The sequence below is a fragment of the Saccopteryx leptura genome, chromosome 10 (assembly GCF_036850995.1).
Source record: "Saccopteryx leptura isolate mSacLep1 chromosome 10, mSacLep1_pri_phased_curated, whole genome shotgun sequence".
Lineage (NCBI taxonomy): Eukaryota > Metazoa > Chordata > Mammalia > Chiroptera > Emballonuridae > Saccopteryx > Saccopteryx leptura.
The window spans coordinates 51,977,751-51,999,587 of NC_089512.1; the positions used below are offsets into that span (position 1 = coordinate 51,977,751).

Below are 21,837 nucleotides of genomic sequence, written 5' to 3' on the forward strand. Positions count from 1 at the left end.
GCTGAAACTGGAAGGGGAAGTCTCCAGCCCAGCCTCACTTAGCAAGTGATAAGTGATGGAGCTGAGTCTAGCAGCCTGATGTGTCAGAAGTCAGCATTTTCAGCCATTAAGCTATACTATCTTTCCAAAGGAGAGATTTGCTGTGCTGTTGACATTTTGTAGTTTTATAGCTGAATTGCCTGGGAAAATGGAAAAGTGTGGTGTATCCAGGGAACGCAGTGTAAGTAGGTTTATTAGGCTGGTAGTTCAGACTAGTGTTTTATGAAAGTTTGAGATTTTCACTGCATTATTTTCACCTAGCATTATTTAACTTTGAATTATGGGAGAGGAAGCCACTCCTTAGCTAATAACACCCTCGGTATTGGGAATCATCCTGACGGCAGTGACTGTAACAAACTATAGCCCAGAATTCCTGAGCCCAAGTCCATTGCTGGTAATGATGACCTCTTAAAGTCATTTTTACGAGAAAACAGCAAACAAATCCCATCACTTGATAATATGTGTTAAAGCTGGTGGGATGTAAGCCCTCATCTAGTCTAGTCCTGTCGTTCTGTGGAGGAGGAGGTTCTGCTCCAGAGAGCTACATTGATTAGGTCAAGGTCTATAGCTAGTTGGTGGCACTGCAGAATCAGAACCCAGGACTTCTGATTTCAGTAGAGTGCACCACAGTTTAAGTAAGCACGGCATAATTAGCTTTAGAGGCAGAATCACAGCTTGACTTTTCAGAAAAATGTAGCAGTTCTACAAGTACCTGTTTTACGCTTATAGGCATATTTTGTGGTTCCTCAAGTGCCGTATCTGAGATAATAGTTCTAGAACATACATATTGTTTCAGTTCCAACACATTCTCTTAATTTCATAAGTGTTTGAGAGGTTCCATTAGCAATACAGTGCTTCATATAAAGCAGTAATTTCATAAGCAGCAAAAAACACTTTTTTATTCTGCAGACTGGTCTTGGGCTATATCTGTAAATATTGGTTCATCTTACTATTTTGAGCTATAAGATACATTTACATTGAACAGAATGAAAATTGGGTCTGCTCTGTCATTTCATGTTTCCAGATATCAGTTTTCTGATACATAAAATGTGGGGGGAAGATGTCAGCCTCAGTCGAGGTTCCTTCTCTCCAGATCTGCTCCTCTCCTGCTCTGCTCCCTCTTGGTGAATGACAGTGTCACAGTCTGCCCTACTCTTCAGACCAGAAACTCAACTTTTCACTCTCCCTTTCCTCTCCCGTGCAGTCAGTTGCAAGTCCTATAGAGAAGTGGTTCTCGACTTAAATAGATATCAGAATCAATTTGAGGACTTGATAAAAAAGATTGGTTGGGCCCAATCTACTTCTGCAATTTTGATTCAGTAGACTTGGGGTGGGGCCTACTAGTTTGCATTTTTAACATGCTCCCAGGAATTGCTGATGCTGCTTCTGGGGCCCCTACTTTGAGTGGCACTGCTGTAGATAACCTCTCTAATGTCTGCCAGCCCCTGTGTGCCACAGCCTGCTACACTCCCTGTCTCTGCCTTTGACAGCCATCCAGCTGTTTCTCTGCCTCTAGTCATTATAGCTTATTCTGCCACTGAGATCTAAAATGCATTATGTTCTCTATGCATACTTTAAAGTCCTACAGGGACTCCCTAACTTCCAAGCTCTCTCTGTTATGGCCCTAGCCTCTCTGCTGGCCAATGGAATTTCATTTCTTTTTTATTTTTTTTGAATTTCATTTCTTATACATACGACCTTCCCCACCATTCATTTGCAGTCAAGCTGGACTATTCGCAGTCAGCTGAGTCATGCTGTGTTGTTTCAGTGCCTTTGCTCCTGTTGTTGATTCTGCTGAATGGCCTTTTCCCTGTTTGTCTAGGACTTGTTCCTTCTTCACAGCTCTATTCAGAAGGCCCAAATCTGTTCTTACCCACCCTGCACTTCACCCCTGACTCCGTTACCAGAGTATGTTCGTTGGACCTTGGCTCTCTGGCATCTGACACAGTGCCTGGGCAGCCTACAGTGGCACTCAGCAGGTGTCTGAGTGAGTCAGCGTGTCAGGCAATGTTCATTGGATCTGAATGAACTCACTCTTAGTCCGAGGCATTAGTGACCTGGCTTCAAGAACCTGTGAGTAGATAAGGATTTTCCCTATCTTTTAAACTCTTTATCTCAGTACCTTAAAAAGAAAATTGAAGGAAATAACTTTTTCTTTGATAATCTTATAAAATCAGAAAAGGAAGAATTATTTTTTCTACTGATGATCTGCATGTCATCTTAACCCCAGGAGAAGTCATTTGCATGCATTTAAAGCCTGTCATTTTCTAACTGAGGACTGTTAATAATTTGACTTTCTTTGGATGCATAACTTTATTAAAGTTAGCATACATTCGTTAAAGTGGGCAGATCTTAGGTGTACAGCTTGACAAATTGTTATAACTGAGTACACCTGGGGTCAGGGTTACTTGGGTGCAACCACACCCCCTTCCTCATGAACCGTTCCCCCTGACATTCAAATCATGAGGCCCACGCGCATTCTGGGCTTGGCCACATGATGTGAGGAGAAACTTGGTGAGGGTTTGCCCCGCGGGTCCTGCCCTTTTGAGCACTCTCATTGGGATGCTTCCTTTCGGAACCGGCCACTGCTATGAGAAGCCCAATCTGGGCACAGGAAGAGGCCAGCTGGATAAGAGCCATGGGCTCAGCCCTCCCCTGGCTGAGCTCCCAGCCAACAGCCAGAACTAGGTTGCCAGTCATGTGAGCCTTCTTGAAGGTAGGCTCCAGATTTAGATAAGCTGTCTCTTCTGAGCCCTGCCTAGTTCTAGAATTGACCAAATCAATCATTGATTATGTTGTTTTATGCCTTTTAAGTTTGAGAATGGTGTGTCAAGTAGCAATACATAATGAAAACAAACCGTTTCTGTTTAGTTTTTTATTACTGTGTAATAAATCCCCTTAAACTTTAGGAGCTGAAATCACAACTGTTTTATTCCCTCATGATTCTTCAGTCAGCTGGCCTCAGACTGCTGGTGGTCACTGATTGGCATGCAGACAGCAGGCAGGGCTCAGTGGGCTGGGGCCCATATTCAGCCGAGCTCTCGGGATTTCTCTGTTTTCATATATGGTCTGGGAGCCTATTCTTCTCCATGTGACTTCTCTCCACGTGGCCTTTCCAGCTGGCTACTGGGTTTTCTATATGAAGTTTCAGGGCTTTAGTACCAATTATCAATTTATTGCCCTTTAACTCTAAATTTGTCTTTTTTTGTCTGCTCTGTGAAAATTGAATTGGGCCCTTTAAATACCATTTTTTTGCCAGCTCTGTTGATCTTAAGCTTTATAATTAGCGGGCACTGGAGAAACATTGGGAGAGGAAGGGGTTTTTGCCTCCTGATTGCAGTGAGCTAGCTGGCCAGGCTCCAAGTACGTGTGGCTTCCCCAGTGTCCAGGCCTATAGTGTACACTGGCCACCAGCTCATGGCTCTACCGTTAGCACCAGTTCTCAGTTAACCACTTCAGCCAGGTGTCTAGACTTGTCTGGGGCAGAATTGTTGACTGAGTAATGAATGGGTGCCCTAACACACACACATTCCTTTGGCAAAGACTGTTTTTTTTTAAGAAGTCCTGTGTTACATTGTTTCCAGGTGACTGAGGAAACATATCCAATCATTAGCTTGATCACTAAGCAGACACTTTGTGGCAATACACAACAGAAGTGCCTATTTACAAGATTAGTTGAGAAAGTTACTAAACAACCAAGGCAAACAGCAACATCAACAAACCCTAGGGATATAGGAGAATCCAATTTCCAGAGTTGCCACAGTATATTGTGACATATGTCCAGTTTTCAACAAAAGATTATGGACAGAAAAACAAGATTCTATGTGGCACATACACGGCACGGGCTTGGGCAGCAACCAATAAAAATGTCCCCGAGGGAGCTCAAACATGGGACTACTAGACAAACCTTTAAATAAGCTGTTTTAAATATGTTCAACGAACTAAAGGAAACATTATCAAAAGAACTAAAGGGAAATATGAGAACAGTGTCTCTCAAATAGAGAATAACAATAAAAAAGAACTGAAAAAAACCCAAACCCTAGAGATGAAAATCATAATAGCTGAAATGAAATATTTACCAAGGGGCTCAACAGCATATTTGAGCAGATGGGAGAAAGAATCAGCAAAATTGAAGATAGATCAATTATTTAGTCTGAAGAATGAAAAGATAAAAGGATGAAGAATAAAGAATAGCCTCAGGCCTGCAGGACACCAACAAGCATACCATCATATGCTTCAGGGGTAGTCAACCTTTTTATACCTACCGCCCACTTTTGTATCTCTGTTAGTAGTAAAAATTTCTAACTGCCCACTGGTTCCACAGTAATGGTGATTTATAAAGTAGGGGTAAGTAACTTTACTTTATAAAGAAGAGTTACAGCAAGTTAAAGCATATAATAATAATTATTTACCAAGTACTTTATGTCGGATTTTCGCTGTTTAACAGAATACATCTTTATAAAACAACTTACTATAGTTAAATCTATCTTCTTATTTATATATACTTTGATTGCTCTGCTACCGCCCACCATGAAAGCTGGAACGCCTACTAGTGGGCGGTAGGGACCAGGTTGACTACCACTGATATCCGTAATAGTCCCATGAAGAGAGGAGGAAGAAAAGGGAGAATAACAGAGTATGTAAATGCCTGAAAACTTCCTAAATTTGATGAAAAACATTAATCTACACATGTGAAGTGCTCAGTGAACTCGGTCAAAGACAGAAAATTTTGAAAGAAGCAGGAGAGCAAGCAGCTCATCACTTAAAAAGGATCTAGTGACTTCTTATCAGAAGCCAGAGGCAATGGGATGACATTTTAAAACACTAAAAGAAAATATACTGTCAATCAAGAATTCTAGCAAACTATATTAAAAAATGAATGAGAAATTAAGACCTTCCCAGAGGGAACAAAATGGAAAATTGGTCACTAGGAAATCTGTCCTATAAGAAATATTAAAGGGAGTCTTTCAGGCTGAAATGAAAGGACTGTAAGTCAGTAACTTGAATCCACATAAAGAAATAAAGAGCGCCAATAAAAATAAATCAAAAGTGTAGGTAAATACAGGTAAATACTAAAGACAGCATAGGTATCTTTCTTACTCTAACTCTTCGTTCCCCATCTGATTTAAAAGACAGCTACACAAAATAATTATAACCCTTGTTTGTATAAAGATATAATTTATATGATAATGATGGCAAAAAGAAAGGAGAGAGGAGCAAAGCTGTTTAGGAACAATGTTTTATATACTATTAAGATTAAGTTGGTGTTAATCTGAACTAGATTGTTATAAATTAATATGTTTAATTATATTTCCCAGGCTGCAGTGGTCGGCAAACCACGGCTCACAAGCCACATGCGGCTCAATCAGATTGAGGACGTTTTTAGCAAAGGCCAGTTTAGGAATACCCTAATCATATAAATTAATAACAATGTACGTACCTATATAGTTTAAGTTTAAAAAATTTGGCTTTCAAAAGAAATTTCAATCGTTGTACTGTTGATATTTGGCTCTGTTGACTAATGAGTTTGCCGACCACTGCCCCAGGGCAACTACTCTACTAAGAAAATCAAATTTAAAATATAGTAAAAGAAATGACAATGGGATTAAAGTGGCACACTAGAAAGTATTTAACACCAAAGAAGGCATTGAATAGAGGAACAAAAAAAAAAAATGACATAAGCATAATAGAAAACAAACAGCAAATGTCTCTCATAAATCTTGCCTTTTCAGTAAATGTATTAAGTATAAATGGATTAAACACTAATAAAAGGCAGAGATTATCAGAATGGATGTTTTTTAAACATGATTCAACTACATGCTGTTTATAAGAGCACTATAGATTCAAAGACAAGTAAGTTGAAAGTAAAAGAATGGGAAGAGATGCACCATGCAGCAATAACCAAAAGAGAGCTGGCATGTTTATATTAATACCAGACAAAATAGACGTGAAGGCAAAAATCATAACTAAAGACAAAAATATTTTATAACAGTTAAACGATCAATCCATCAAAAAGATACAGTAATTATAAACATATGCACCTCAAAGCAGAGCCCTAAAAATACACGAAGCAAAACTGATAGAGAAAAACAAACCCCAAGAAACCCTTAAAAAATTAGATGAGAAAAATGATGGGAACCATCCATGAGCAACAAGGAGGAAGAACCCATCAAAAAATTATTGCTGATGGGTCTGGCCTCTCCCTGTTTGTGGGTGGAGAACCAAGCAGGCTAAACACAGAGTGGGCCTCTGGACTTTACTCCAGGCAATGATCTTACTCATCATGGCCTGGACTGTGATGGACAGAAGGGTGGATGATTCCTTGGGACAAAAGAAGCTGGGAAGCTCCCTGGCTCTGCGAGTTTTCAGGCATATTATACAGGCACCAGTTTATCTGTTCCTGTTTCTTTTAAAGTGTTGTTCCAAGAACTATGTGCAATAAATGTTACAATGCAGAACTCGTCCAGGATTATCACTGGTTGTTTTTGTCTTGCTTATTTGACTTCACAAAACCTTAAGTTTACTCCATTTGCATATTGACCACATCTCATTGTCCATTCCTTTTGAACCCAGTACCCCTCTGCTGCCATGAAACTATGGCTTCCCATCCTGAATCCGGGAAATCATCTCTGGATGCATTTATTAGCCTTCCTACTTTTCCTTTTTTTTTTTTTTTTTCTTCCTACTTTTCCTTTTAAGATTCAGCTCATTTCTCTTGTCTGTGGAGAATGTTTGGGATTCCAGTTTTGTCATAGCACATATTGATTCTCCCTTCTGTTTAAATAGAAGGAAACCAAAGAGTTTCTGTCATCTGATGACAAAACCAGAGACCCATCCTCCCCCATTGACCTTTCTCTAGGGTCAGAAATGGTTTTATCCCAAGGAAGGCTGTGTGTGGGCTGATATGTGTTTCTTTCCTTCATGCCATTATTTTCTAGAAAGTAAATACTAATAAAGTCAGCAAAAATTACGTGTGGATATTAGAGAAGACAAATGCCATTTAGCTGACATCTGTCAAATACCTAATACGAGCTAGTCTCTTAGGTAGGTACTTTCATGCTCATTTTAGTATTTAATCCCTGTGATTGCTGAGTAGAGAAGAAACTTGATTCATGTTGTCTTATGAGAAATTGAGGCCAGAGAGATGGTGAATTATATTGAAACTCCTAGGCCCAAGTCTGGTGTCTTTCCTAATATGCCACAGCTGTGAACTAGCACTGCATAGCAGTTCTCCGGACTGAGTCTTCATCTGTTTACACCTTGTAGTACGGAGTCTGATTCCATTGTTTTGTTGTTTGCTGACAGTTTTTAGTTCTTAATCCTCCTCATTCCTCTTCTGTCCCACATCTGGGTAAACTGATAAGAAATCCTGGGTGTTCCGTCCCTGTCCCTAGCAAACTGTGCATGGGAACCTTCACTCTGACCCCAGTCACCAACCACCATAAAGAACCCAAGCCAGGTTCCATTTTCAGACCAACTTAGGAAGTCTGCCCTGCTCTCCCCAGAAAAGCCTCTTTATGTGAGTTGTAAACCTTTTCATACTATGATTCTAGTGCCAATTCTGATGACAGGGGCTTGGGGGATTCCCACACCAACAGGAAATTTTAGGATACAAGCTGGGTATCTTACAATTCAACTCAATTTTGACACTATCTATAGGAGATAGCGTCAAATCCCACAGTTTAGGTTTCAATCCAGTAAGACTAACTTCACCCCTTTACACGCCAGCTTTACATCTAGATTGTCACCTGTGCTTTGACCTACCTGGTATAGATTGGAAGCTCCAGCTACTCACTCATGGGTTCAATTAATTTGCTATAGTGGCTCACAGAACTCAGAAATATTTTACTTACTAGATCACTGGTCTGTTATAAAAGGAGGTGACTCAGAAACAGCCAGATGGCAGAGATGCATGGGGCAAGGTATGGGGAAAGGGCTCAGTATTCATGCCTCTCTAGGGGAGCCACTGCCCTCAAATCTCATGTATTCACCAACACAAAAGCTCTCTGAACCATCCTTTTAGATTTTTATGGAAGCTTCATTACATAGGCACTATTAATTAAATCATTGGCCATTGATGACAACTCCATGTCTTAGCCCCCCTTCCCTCCCTGAGGTAGGGCTGAAAATTCTGACGTGGTTTGTTTCTCTGGCACCTAGACCTCATCCTTACCTGCTTTCCAAAAATCGCCTCATAAACATAACAAAAGACATCACAGGAGATGTCTTTTATCTTTCTCATCACAGGAGAATACAAAGGTTTTTAGGAGCTTTATGTCTGGAAAGGGAGGAAGACCAAATGTATATTTTTTACTATGAGTCACAGTATCACACATGCCCTCTGGGGTGTGCATCCTGTCATCAGTCTCAATAACCAAACCAGATTTTTGGTGGGGTTCATCCCTGACTCATTGGGAGACCAAAACGTGCTGTTTGTACATTTGCAATAAAGCATCCCTCAAACAAACTTACCTTAGATGTAATGTACTATACTTTGTATTGCAGGCTGCTTTTAAGAAAAAAATAAACTTCCTTTGCAAACTTTGGTAAATCAACAACAAAATGTCTGTTTACAACTATCATTATAATAGATTGGGATAAAAATTTCTAAATTTTAATTATCTCATAAAGGCAAGTATATAAATTTACAGAGGGAAAAAATAAGATTAAAAGAATGCAAATTTAATAGGTATATCTGTATGTCTTCTTAAAACTAGTGTGATATAGATTTTTTTATATTGTGTTTGATATATTGAAGTTTGGATAGTAAAAGTCACCTGTTCTGGGTGTTCTGTTCTGTGAGTTTTTATAAACATACAGTAATGTAACCATTTAATACATAGAATATTTTTATCACACTAAAAAGTTATCTGGAGAATCAGTCTTCTCCCACAACCAATTCCTGGCAACCATTGATTTGTTTTCTGTCCCTATGGTGTTTTATTTTTCAGAATGTTGTGTAAATGGAATCATTCAGGACTGTAGCCTCTTATTATAGAAGTCCACCTTCCTTCAGTTAGAGTATTGCTTTTGAGAATCGTCTGTGTTACTGCATGGATTAATATTTGTTCCTCTCTCTATATGCCCAGTACTCTGTTGTATCAATGTGCCACAATTCGTTTATCCATTCAACAGTTGATTGGCATTTAGGTTGTTTCCAGGTTTGAGGGATTGTGAACAAAACTGCTACAAGCATTTGAGGACAGTATTTTGCATGGATGTAAGTTTTCATTTCTCTTGGGTAAGTATATACCTAGGAGTGGCATTTATTACAGGATTGTATAGCAACCTATAAGAAACTGCCAAATTGTGTTCCACCAGCACTTGGTTATTTTTTTAAAGCTATTTTAATAGCTATATAGTAGTGTTTTACTGTCATTTTAGTTTGCATTTTCCTGAAGATTAATGATGTTGAACTTCCTTTCATGTGCATATTTGCCATCTTTATATCTTTTAATGAACTGCCTCCTCAAATTTTTTGCCTTTTGACCCTAGCCATTTGGCTCATTGGTAAAGCATCAGCCTGGCATGTGGAAGTCCCGGGTTCAATACCTGGTCAGGGCACACAGGAGAAGCGACCATCTGCTTCTCCACCCCTCCTCCTTCCCATCTCTCTCTCTCTCTCTTCCTCCCTCAACCCCCTTTCTTGCAGCCATGGCTCAAATGGTTCAAGCAAGTTGGCCCTGGATGCTGAGGATGGGTCCGCAGCCTCACCTCAGGCACTAGCTTGGTTGCCGAGCAACAGAGCAGTGGCTTCAGATTGGCAGAACATTGCCAGGTAGAGGGCTTGCTGGGTGGATCCCAGTCAGGGCGCATGCAGGAGTCTGTCTCTCTGCCTCCCCGTCTCTTGCGTAATTAAAAAAAAAAAAAAATCTTTTGCCTTTTTAGTAAATTGGGTTTTTTTAAATTACAGATTGAGAATTCTTTATTAGGTATGTGTTTTGCAGATATTTTCTTCCACTCAGTGGCTTGCCTTTTCATTTTCTTGAGAGTGTTTTTCAAAGAGCAGTTTTTACTTTTGATGAAATCTAATTTATCAATTTTTTTCTTTTGTAGTTTGTACTTTTTGTGTCCTTCCTAGGAAATGTTTATCTAACCCAAAGTCACAAAGATTTTGTCTCATGTTCTAGAAATTTTAGGTTTTACATTTAGGTCTGTGGCCCATTTTAAGTCAATATTTGTAAGTGATGTAAGATATGGATTGAAGTTCATTTTTTCTTTTGTACATATGGATTTCCAATTGTCCTGGCACTGTTTATTAAAGAAACTATTCCCTCTACCTTGCACCTTTATTGAAAATTAATTGAATGTATATGTGTAGGTTTCTTCGGGAATCACTGTTCTACATGATATGTGTATGTCTTTTCACCAATAACACATTATCTCGATTACTATAGCTTTATAACGTCTTGAAATCAGCTGTTGTGAGGCCTCTAACTTTCCTTTTTCAGTCAATGTTAGGTTGTTGTGAGCTCTGTGAGTTTGGGCAAATGATTAACTTATCTACTATTATGGTATCATATAGAATAGTTTTTCTATCCTAAAAATTCTTTGTGTTCTGCCTCTTCATCCCTCTCTATCTCCAAACCCCTGGCAACCACTGGTGTTTTACTGTCTTTATAGTTTTTCCTTTTCCAGAATGTTGTATAGTTGGAATTGGCTTCTTTCACTTAGTAATATTTATTTAAGGTTGCCCCAGGTCTGTTTGTGGCTTGAGAACTCAGGTTTTTTTTTTTTTTGTTGTTGTTGTTGTTTTGTATCTTTTTTTTCTGAAGCTGGAAACGGGGAGAGACAGACAGACTCCCGCATGCGCCCGACCGGGATCCACCCGGCACACCCACCAGGGGCGACGCTCTGCCCACCAGGGGGCGATGCTCTGCCCCTCCGGGGCGTCGCTCTGCCGTGACCAGAGCCACTCTAGCACCTGGGGCAGAGGCCAAGGAGCCATCCCCAGTGCCCGGGCCATCCTTGCTCCAATGGAGCCTTGGCTGCGGGAGGGGAAGAGAGACAGAGAGGAAGGAGGGGGGGGGATGGAGAAGCAAATGGGTGCTTCTCCTATGTGCCCTGGCTGGGGATCGAACCCGGGTCCCCCGCACGCCAGGCTGACGCTCTACCACTGAGCCAACCGGCCAGGGCCGAGAACTCAGTTTTTTTACTGCTGTTTATATTTTATTATATAGATTAGTGTAGTTCCTTTATCCACCTATTGTAGGATATCTTGGTTGCTTCCAAGTTTTGTCAATAATAAAGTACTGTATGTGTATGAATGAATATACATATGGCATATGTATATGAATTATGAATAAAGTGGTACATATTGTTGCAATCCATGGGAGTCTGAAAAGACCAGAGTAACAGGCTTTATTGAAAGGAAGAAAGGAACCCTGCCAGGCACATCTCTGGGGAGAAGGGCACCAGTACAAGCTAGGGGGACGAATTTTATAGGGTAAAGGAGAATCTTGAGCAAAGTGGGTGTTGAATCAAAAGTCCTGGTATGTCCAGAATGCTCCCCCTTGGGGCAGCTTGCCAGCTTCTTGGAATTCCTCTGTCTCAGAGGCGATAGTCCAGTGAGTAAGGGTAGAGGGTCTGAGTTCTATCTAGGGCAGGCATCCCCAAACTACAGCCCGTGGGCCACATGCAGCCCCCTCAGGCCATTTATCCGGCCCCCTGCTGCACTTCCAGAAGGGGCACCTCTTTCATTGGTGGTCAGTGAGAGGAGCACTGTATGTGGCGGCCCTCCAACAGTCTGAGGGACAGTGAACTGGCCCCTTGTGTAAAAAGTTTGGGGACCCCTGATCTAGGGTGAGATCTCAGGTGGTGGGTGTTAAGGCGATGCCTTGATAGGCTACGGACTGACTCAGAGTGAAGTTGAGTTTTAGCAGAGAAGACACAATATCCCTTCATGGTGAGGAAGTTAAGGGTGGAAGTGTGTCTTCTTGAGGCAGGCAGGGAGGGGCTGCAGAGGAGTAGGTTATTTACATATTGTAAGAGAGTACTAGTTTTGAGATTGCATGCTGCTAAATCCTGAGCTAGTGCCTGCCCAAACAGGTGTGGGCTGTTTTTGATCTCCTGGGGTAAGACAGTCCATGTAAGTTGCTGGGCTGCATTAGTGTTCAGGTAGAGGCAAACAGAAAGTAAGAGTTAAGGTGTAGAGGAATGGTAAAGAAGGCATTCTTGAGGTCTAGGATGATGAAGTGAGTGGTGTTTGAGGGAATGTGTGACAGTAACTTGTAGAGATTAGGGACTACTGGATGGAGGGGAACTACTGCCTAATTGGTTATGCGTAAGTCTTGTACGAGGCGATAAGCCCCTGAAAGTTTTTGAACAGGAAGGATGGGAGTATTGCAGGGAGAGTCCATGGAGATGAGTAAGCCTGGTTAAGAGGCGGGTAATTATTGGTTTAAGACCTTAGAAACAGACACAGTTGCACATTAAGCAAAGACTTCACATACAGATTATGAATTAAGGAACTTAAATGAGTGCACTTTACTTGTTTCAGTTAAAATTATACTAGAGATTTTTTTCTGACAAACAAAGAGACAAAACAGAGTACTCACTCACACTGCTCCATAGACAACTCTGCTTTTTTAAGCTTTTCGAGATGGCCGGGAGTTATCAGCATAGAAGGGAGGAAGAGAGAAAGCAGACGGATGGACAGTTTGAACAGCTGGATGGAAAGAAGGAGGGTCAGAATCTGCAGGAGGAGGAGGAGGAGGAGGAGGTTGAAGTGCTGGTGGTGGCACCACATGGTCAGAGGAGTCAAAAAGATTTAGAGCTCTGAAGAGAGGGGAGAGGACTAGGGGTAGTGGAAGGCACAGTCAGTCTCTGAGGAGGGGGAAGGATGGGTTAAAGAAGAAAAAGAGCCGAAGCCAGTGGGGGGGGGGGTCAAAGAAGAAAAAGAGACAGAGCCACCCTTCTCTAAGCAGGGAGGAGGGGGTCTAAGAACAACAGTGGAGAAGGGAGCGGCCCCTGGCCGGCAGGGGAGGAGAAAGAGAGATTGGTATTTGCAGGTGAATGAGAAACAGGATTTTGCGAAAGAGAGGAGAGGGGGCTTTCTGGAGGGAAGGGACTCAAGTGAAAGAGATTTGCAGAGGGACCAGAGAGGGGTCCCAAGAGAGGGGTGCCCCCGGGGGACAGGTAGGAGGAGGAGATAGTTGCGAGTCTGCCGAGAAGGAAAGATTAGGAGCGGAGGTTTTAGGTGAGGTTTCTTTGGCCAAAAATGGCCTGCGTGTAGAGCAAGTGGCACATAAATTAAGGACAGGAGTAAAGGTAGAAGGAAGCCTGCACGTAAGGGATTTCTGATGCCCTCCCTGTTCAGTGGCAGAAGTTGTCAAGGTCTCGCAGGATGTAGTAATCAAATGTCCCATTTTCAGGTCCATGGGAGTCGTTGTCTAGTCTTTATTGTGGCCAGGCAGTATTGCAAAAGAAAATGAGTAGAAGACTGCCCAACTGGGTTTGGTCAGACGGCTTTGACTCTGAAGAGCCCATTGTGGAGATTAGTGATCTAGAGAGGGCGTCCCCTCCTCCAATCACAATCTCAAAGGCGAAAGCTCTCTTGGGAATGTGAACGTCCTACTTAGGGGTCGTCACCACCTAAGAAGGAGCTCAAAGAGAATGTGGAGGGATTTGGTTAAGCGCTTAGACTTTTGGAATGTGCTATCCCTGGGACATAAAAATGGCAAACCCCTCAAAATGTAAGGCTGATTGGAGAAAGCCGTCCAACAATGGATTAGGGACTTACAGGTCTAATTAAAACCAACTGGAAGAGGAGAGGGAGAAACTCCTTACCTTTCTGGTCTGGCAGGGGTTCAGGACAGGGTTAGACTGCTGGCCAATCGACCTACAATTACACATCCAAACAGAATCGGGGAGTAAGCCTGGGATGAGCTGCCGCTGCCCATTGCCTCCCTGATTGTAAGTTTGGACGGCAAAGAGAGATCATCCAGGCAGTTAGTACCCTGTCCCGGGTTTCGGCACCAAATGTTGGAATCCATGGGAGTCCAAAAGACCAGAGTAATAGGCTTTATTGAAAGGAAGAAAGGAACCCTGTTGGGCACTTCTCCCGGGGAGAAGGACACCAGTACAAGCTAGGGGGGCGATTTTTTTTTTCTTTTCTTTTTTTTTATGGAATAGTAAAAGCTTTATTGAGTACAGAGCGCATCCCGCCTGATGATGTTCTCTGGTCCTGGGGGACAGAGGCCAGAGAAGTCGCCTAGGGGGTGAATTTTATAGGGTAAGGGAGAATCTCGAGCAAAGTGGATGTTGAATCAAAAGTCCTGGTACGTCCGGAATGCTCCTCCTTGTGGCAGCTTGCCAGCTTCTTGGAATTCCTCTCTCTCGGGGGCGATAGTCCAGTGAGTAAGGGTGAGGTCTGACAGATAAGTGGAACATCAAGAGGGCAGTTTGGAATTCCTGGTAAATTCACGTATCTATCACATATAATTACATATATAATATGTATAAATATCAACAACGTACAAGGTTTTGTGTGGATATGTTTTCTATTAATTTGGGTACATGCCAAGGAATGTAATTGTTGATTATGTGTTTAATTTTGTAGGAAACTGCCACACTTTTTTGCAAAGTAGCTGTACTATTTTGCATTCTCACCAGCTGTGAATGAGAGTTCCTCTTGTTCCCCATCCTCACCAGCTCTGGGTATTATCAGTGTAAATTTCTCTTTTCAGAATTGTTTGGGATATTCTAGCTTTGCTGCTTGTGTGTGGAGCTGAGGAGGTCTCCTTGTCCCTAAAAGTGAGGAAAGGCTATCTGCACCCGTCTAGGGATGCTATCGAATTTGGAGAAGGGGAGGGACTCAGACTTTTATCGCTTTGTTGGATGTAGGCATTAGATCTACCTTCCCATCCTGTCCTGTGGGGAAAGGAAGCACCCTGAACTGATTTTAGGGGGTTTGGGCAGGGTTCACGGTGGGAAAGGGAAGCTTGTAGGTGCGGCCCTTTGGGCTAATTTAGTGTACTGTTGTTGGTTCTACATCTGAATGCATGTAGAAATTGGTGTGTTATGTTCTTTTAATTCCCCATCTCATTGGTGCCAGAGAAAATTCTCTGATAGGCAAGAGCCACATGCAGAAAAGTGCTAATGCCTTTGAGTTCCCATACACAGTGACCTCCTTGAGCTACAAGTATTTATGACTAGTGATTTTTCTGATTGGAGCCTCTGACAAAGGAGGCACTCCTTGGTGTTGTAGACTTACCTCAATCCAGCAGAGCTACCAGGTATACCCCCTTGAAAAACAGCTATTAGCTTTCTACTTGGTTTCTGTCAAAACCAAATGCCTGAATCATGGAGGCTGTTATAGATTGAATTGTGTCCCTCCTAAATTCTGTATGTTGAAGCCTTAACTCCAAATGTGCTTATATTTGGAGGAAGGTCTTGAAGGAAATAACTGTGGTTAAATCATGTCATAAGGGTAGTCTGAAAGGTTACAGATTGATACATTAAAGACACTCCCACCCACTATGGACCTGCAATCCTAGAAGGTACTGATCAGACCATTTGGGCCACTCATGGAGATACCAACAGTAAGGTCCATTTTCGAGTGAGATTGACTAAAATCAGCAATGGATTGATGGTCAAGGGATTTGATGGATTTTTAATCCTCCCTATAGTCAGTAGGCATCTAATATTATTGGATATTGGAATGAATGCCTCTTTTTGAAAAACCAACTTCCTCACCTCCTCCTGGTTTACACACTTTCGTAAGGCAGTTTGGTCACTGAGTGCTGCTGTCCCCAGAAAGGTATCATCTTTTGGTCACTCTCTGGGGAATGGTCAGGACAGAAGGGTATTGGAGTTGTACTGACCATTTTAAAAAACTCAGGATTCCGGCCCTGGCCGGTTGGTTCAGCGGTAGAGCATCGGCCTGGCGTGCGGGGGACCCAGGTTCGATTCCCGGCCAGGGCACATAGGAGAAGCGCCCATTTGCTTCTCCACCCCCCCCCCTTTCCTCTCTGTCTCTCTCTTCCCCTTCCGCAGCCAAGGCTCCATTGGAGCAAAGATGGCCTGGGCGCTGGGGATGGCTCCTTGGCCTCTGCCCCAGGTGCTAGAGTGGCTCTGGTCGCGGCAGAGTGACGCCCCGGAGGGGCAGAGCATCGCCCCCTGGTGGGCGGAGCGTCGCCCCGGTGGGCGTGCCGGGTGGGTGGATCCCGGTCGGGCGCATGCGGGAGTCTGTCTGACTGTCTCTCCCCGTTTCCAGCTTCAGAAAAATACAAACAAACAAACAAACAAAAACCCTCAGGATTCCTTCATGACTATTGCTGGCATTATGCTTCTTTCTCATAACAGCAACCTACCCTCTCCTGTCCAGATTGGTACACCCTCCAACTGGTAGAATCAAGCTTAATCCTGGTTCAGCCACCTGGATTCTCTCATTGGATTGACATGTTCGAGGTCAGGGATTGGCCAACTATGGCCTTGGGACCACACCTGGTCTTCTGTTTTTGCTAATAAAGTTTTATTGGAACACAGCCACACACATTTGTTTATCTACTGTCTATAGCTCCTTTTATGATGTAGCAGTAAAATTGAGTAGTTATGACAGGGACTCTGGCCCCCACAGCCCAAAATATCTGGCCCTTAAATAGAGAGAAGGTTTGCTAGCCACTGTCCTTGATGAAAAGGCTAACGACCAGTGGCTGAGTACGCTGCTCACTAACTGTGGCCCACGTGGGTCAAAGTGGGGAACATGAGTCTCTGAGTTTTATAAAAATGCCCTTATTCCTCTTGCACTTGGCCCTTCTGGGTAAAAGAACTGGATGTGAGTAGGGGATGACTGGCAAAAAAGGTAAAGTGCTAGCTAATGGGCAGGAACACACTGCTTTTGTCGAGGTGGAGAAAGCAGCGCCAACACCTGGGGAGGGAACCTGTGGACTCTGGGTTCAGAGTGAAGAGGGAGGGGGACAGAAGTGACCCACGTCACCCTGCACGCATGTGTTCATGTGTGTTGTCCAGCTTTTCCCTAGAGCCTGTAACATATTGTAGTTATTTCAGGTCCTGGTCTTATGGTTGTAACATGCAGGTCATTCCGTCTGTCTCTTGACGGAGTTTTCTGTTTGTCTTTTCCTTTGTGCAGCATGCACTTTAATTGAATGCTAGACACACTGTGAAGGACCATGGAGACTGAGGTCAGTAGTGTTGGTGCCTGGGAACAGGCACACTTCTGTCAGGACATTAGTGTGGGGCGCTGAGCTGGGTCAGAGTTTTCTTGTCATCACCTTGTCATTGGAGAACAAGTTCCTCTAGCCCAGGGGTCTCAAACTCGAGGCCCAGATTGTGCTTGTTGTACTGATTTTTTTTTTGTTTTCAACTGCAGTGAGAAAAGTGTTGCGTAACAGTTGCCTTTTGTAGACCTAGTGCGGCCGCCGCACGGCTGTGATCTTGCTCTGCAGCCCACATGCTGAGTTGAGTTTGAGACCCCTGCTCTAGCCTGTACTGCTTTTACCTTGTGCTTAGTGTGGGTTTACCTTGTGCTTAGTGTGGAGCTGGACTGTTGAAGAGTTTTACTCACTGACTTTGCTCCCATTGACCTTTCAGCCATCTCCGCATGCTGGCAGCCTAGAGGGCCATCTCTTCTCCTTGTCCGTACCTCCCCCTGGGGCATTCACTGCTCCTGTTCATTGCTTGGTGCTGGGCTCCTGATGGGGGCAGACTGAGGTGCTCTGTAGTCTGGGCCCGCCATGTGCCTAGTGTCAGAGGTGGCGGCTCTGTCAACATTGCCCCCTCCCACGGTAGTCAGACGGCCGCCCCAGAACCTCTGCTGGTATCTTGCGAGATTGTTAGCCCCTCCTCCAGAGGTAGAGGCTTTTGTTTCTACTGCTTGCCAGCAAGGATGAATCTCTGACTGTTCTTGCAGATGCTTCCCTGTCCTTCCCTCTCAGTCGGGCAGATTCACCTCTGCTCCTTCCCTGGAGGCACGGATCTCAGCCTCAGCCCACGGGCCAGTGAGTTACCTGCTCTTCCTTCAGCAAGTTAAAGCTTTTCTTCATAGGAGAGAAGGGTCCAGGAAAGAGGCAGGCCTTTCTACCTGACCCCTGTCACCCCCAATCACCTGCTTTATTCCTGTGCCACCAAAGCAGGCTCTCTTCGACCTTCCTGCCCTGCCCCCTGTTTTCTTCCTGAGCAGCTGACTGGAAGCGCCTGGGCAGGAGCTTGCGGGTGCTTGTGGGCTGTCCTACGGCAGCCTCAGTGCGAGCCCAGGTTTCAGACTTCATGACTGTTTGCCGGCAGTCCCGCTGTCCCCAGGTCTCTGCCAGCTGTGAGCGATCTGTCTCTCTTGGGAAGGCTTATCTTTCCTTGGAATTTTGTGTTGTTTTGGTTGTCTTAAAGCCGCAGCTCTCCAACAGGATTAGGAAGTTATGATTTTTTTAGATTATCTGGGGTTTTTTTGTTATTAGAATGGGACCAAGGTTTTGTTTGTTTGGTGGCTTTCTACATGTTAAGTAGAAGCATAAAACTGTTAGACTTTGATTCAAGAAAAGGGGTTCAGTTTCTGGCTCTGTCACTTAGTCTGTGATCTCTGCTGATCACTGTTTTCTCAGTTGTAAAGTGGGAATAATAGTGAAGAATAAGTATTAGAATAGTGAATAATAAGTATTCTCATTATGTTATCAGATTTGTCAGTGGCCTGTCGGGCTGTTTGAGGGTTAAATAAAGTAAGGCCTGTGAAGTACTTGGGAGCTAGAAACTGCTGTAGAATAATAAGGATCTTTATTTTCTAAGATGCCAACTCCTCTTTACTGTTTTCAGAAACGATCTGCAAGACACAGAAAGAAGTCCAAGACAGAATCGCCGCCCACGATCACAGAGTGCGGAGATGGAGCCGAGGAACAAGCGGAATAGGAATTAGCGTGGGGCTGTGGCCACCTTTCCCATGCAGTGATCAGAATGTGGTCCTTTTTGTTGCCGTATAGATTTCCGATTTGTAAATGCCCAAGTAAGGGTGTATAATTTTAAATGTTGTTTTTAACTGGTTTCTTGCTTTTTTCTGCCTTCCTGGAAAAAAAAAAGTTGCAAACGTCCTCACTCGGTCACTTACCTTCTGTCTCTAGAACATCTCTCTAAAAACACTGACTCGCATGTTTACCAGTTTTGCAGAGAACACAGACTTTTTTGGCAAAGATGTTTTGTTTGGTTTTGTTTCCAAATTTCAGAATGTCCTTAAGCCATTCTTTGTCTCTTCCACGGAGAAACTACCAGAAAAGGGTTTCTCCAGCCTTTCTACCACAAGGAGCAGTTGAGGAGTCAAAGCCTCTATTTTAAGAAAGGCATAGTGTCCTAGCTCACATCCACAGTGTGTACACGCCCGATGCCTGGGTGCCCACGTGCTGGTGCAGCAGTTTTGTGATGGTTGTTGCCCAAGTTTAAGGTTGTCATTTGTTAGACCCGTGTCTTAACACGTTACTCAGAACTTAGTATTGTAATGTAAAGACATAAGCAAATTTTAAACATTGGGCATGGTCTTCAGAAACGGCCCTGGAAAATTATTATTGTTAGTCTTTCTTTTCACTTAGGTAAATTGAATTTTTAACACTGAATCCCAGCTATTAAAATGAATGAAATAAATGGGTTTTATAAATGAATAGACTCTGTCAATTTAAAATTATGAGCTTGAAACAATGTCTTGTGAATAGTTGAATATAAGCTACAAAGTGTTGGAAGGGGTTGGTTAGAAATTATCTCTACAAAATGTCCACCAGTTTCCAGTTCCTTCCAGAGTTCCTAATGCCTCTTTGGCATTTCAGAGTCAGTTTTCACCACAACCACCACCACCCCCCCGCCACCACCCAACTCACACACATCAGCTTTCCAATAACATGACAGTGAACGTGGTGATGTTAAGATAACACATTTATGAATGTGCCAGGGTGTTTGTGACTTCCGCTTTCCAGAGAGTGTCTTTATTGACTTTGGCATTTTGGTATGCTTCCATGTTTTGGATAATGTGTGGAGACTCATTATGACTTAGAATTAAGCATTTTAACACTTAAATGGCCGTTTGTTTTCTTTATGGGTTCCCTAAGAATGCAAATGGTTATATAAGAATTTGTCATAGTCATTTCATCTAAAATCACGAGTGGTGCATTAGGGAAACTAAAAGAAGCAGTCCTCCCTGACTGTATCAGAGGGCCTGATGTGCAGAGTGAGCAGTGTCAGATAGCCTGGGCTGCAACACTGATGTGATATTTATGTCTGAGTTGCCAGAAAGTATGCTAAAATTCAAACTGCTTGTTTCATTAAAAAGTACACAGTTTGCTATAAATTAAACTGGAAGTAATTACTACTTTAATTGAGTTTTCAAGGGAGCAGTGAGATCTAAGACAGGGAGCCAGACAAGTGAATTCATTCAGGTAATATTTGATTACCTCCTTGCTTAGGTAGCAGTCACCATGCTGAGCACTAGCCATGCAGCGTGACCAGAGGCCATCTGAAGAGCTGTGGTTCTCAGTGAAGAGGGTTATGTTTGGCATGTGTAGAGACATTTTGGCTGTCACACTGTGGGGTTGGGGGATTGCCGCTGGTATCAACGAGTAGAGAGCCAGGGACGCTGCTGAGCCCGCTCCACGGATGTCTGCTGGGCTGCCGGAACCAAGTCCCACCACCTGGGGGGCTTCAACACAGGCACTGTTTTCCCTCACAGTTCTGGGGGTAGTAGTCCCAGATCAAGGTGTCGGTAGGGTTGGTTTCTTCTGAGTGCTCTCTCCTTCGCTGGCAGATGGCCACCCTCTCACTGTGTCCTCACAGGGTCTTTGTTCTTTGTTCTCTCACCTGTGTCCTAATCTCCTCTTACAAGGACACCAGCCAGACTGGATCAGGGCCCATCCAAAGGACCTCATTTTACCCCAGTTACCCACTTTGAAGACCCTGACTCTAAATACATTCACATCAGAGGTACTGGGGGTTAGGACTTCAACATATGAGTGGTGTTGGGGACCCATAACGTTCCACAATAAAGAATGAAATCTTACTATTTACCCCACCATGGATGGACCTAGAGACTATTATAAATTAAATAAGTCAGACAGACAGACAAATGCCATAAGATTTCACTTACATGTCGAATCTAAAGAACTAAAATGAACAAACAAAGCGGAAACAAACTCATAGACTCAGAGGACAGACTGAGGGTGGCCAGATGGGAGGGGGGTTGGGGAATGGGTGACAATGGTAAAGGGGTTAAGAAGTACAAGTTAGTAGTTACAAAATAGTCATGGGGATGTGCAGCACAGCATAGGGAATATAACCATAGTATTATAATAACTGTGTATGGTGCCAGGTGGGTACTTGAATTATCTGGGAGATCACCTTTATATTATTTACATAATTTTAATTGTCTAATTAATATGCTGTATATCTGAATCTAATATAAAATAATGTTGAATGTCAACTGTAATAAAAAAAATTTTTAAAGAATTATCTGGTTCAAAACGTCATTGATGCTGAGATGGAGAAAACCCCCAAAGTATACTTAGAAAATAAGACCTAGCCCTGGCCGGTTGGCTCAGTGGTAGAGCGTCGGCCTGGCGTGCAGGAGTCCTGGGTTCAATTCCCGGCCAGGGCACCCAGGAGAAGCACCCATCTGTTTCTCCACCCCTCCCTCTCTCCTTCCTCTCTGTCTCTCACTTCCCCTCCCGCAGCCAAGGCTCCATTGGAGCAAAGTTGGCCCGGGCGCTGAGGGTGGCTCTGTGGCCTCTGCCTCAGGCGCTAGAATGGCCCTGGTTGCAACAGAGCAATGCCTCAGATGGGCAAAGCGTCGCCCCCTGGTGGGCATGCTGGGTGGAT

At 43.4% G+C, this 21,837-nt stretch overlaps 1 protein-coding gene across 5 annotated transcripts in view; it reads left to right on the forward strand.

Moving 5' to 3' along the window:
* The window catches only part of RAD18 (RAD18 E3 ubiquitin protein ligase), a 152,588-nt gene extending 131,120 nt beyond the window's left edge, over positions 1-21,468 (forward strand). For all 5 annotated transcript variants that reach the window (XM_066351063.1, XM_066351064.1, XM_066351066.1 and 2 more), the window contains one exon: positions 18,805-21,468. In XM_066351063.1, the coding sequence (XP_066207160.1) occupies positions 18,805-18,904 (100 nt within the window). In that variant the 3' untranslated portion in view covers positions 18,905-21,468. The remainder of the gene's footprint in view (positions 1-18,804) is intronic.
* The last annotated feature ends 369 nt before the right edge of the window (positions 21,469-21,837 follow it).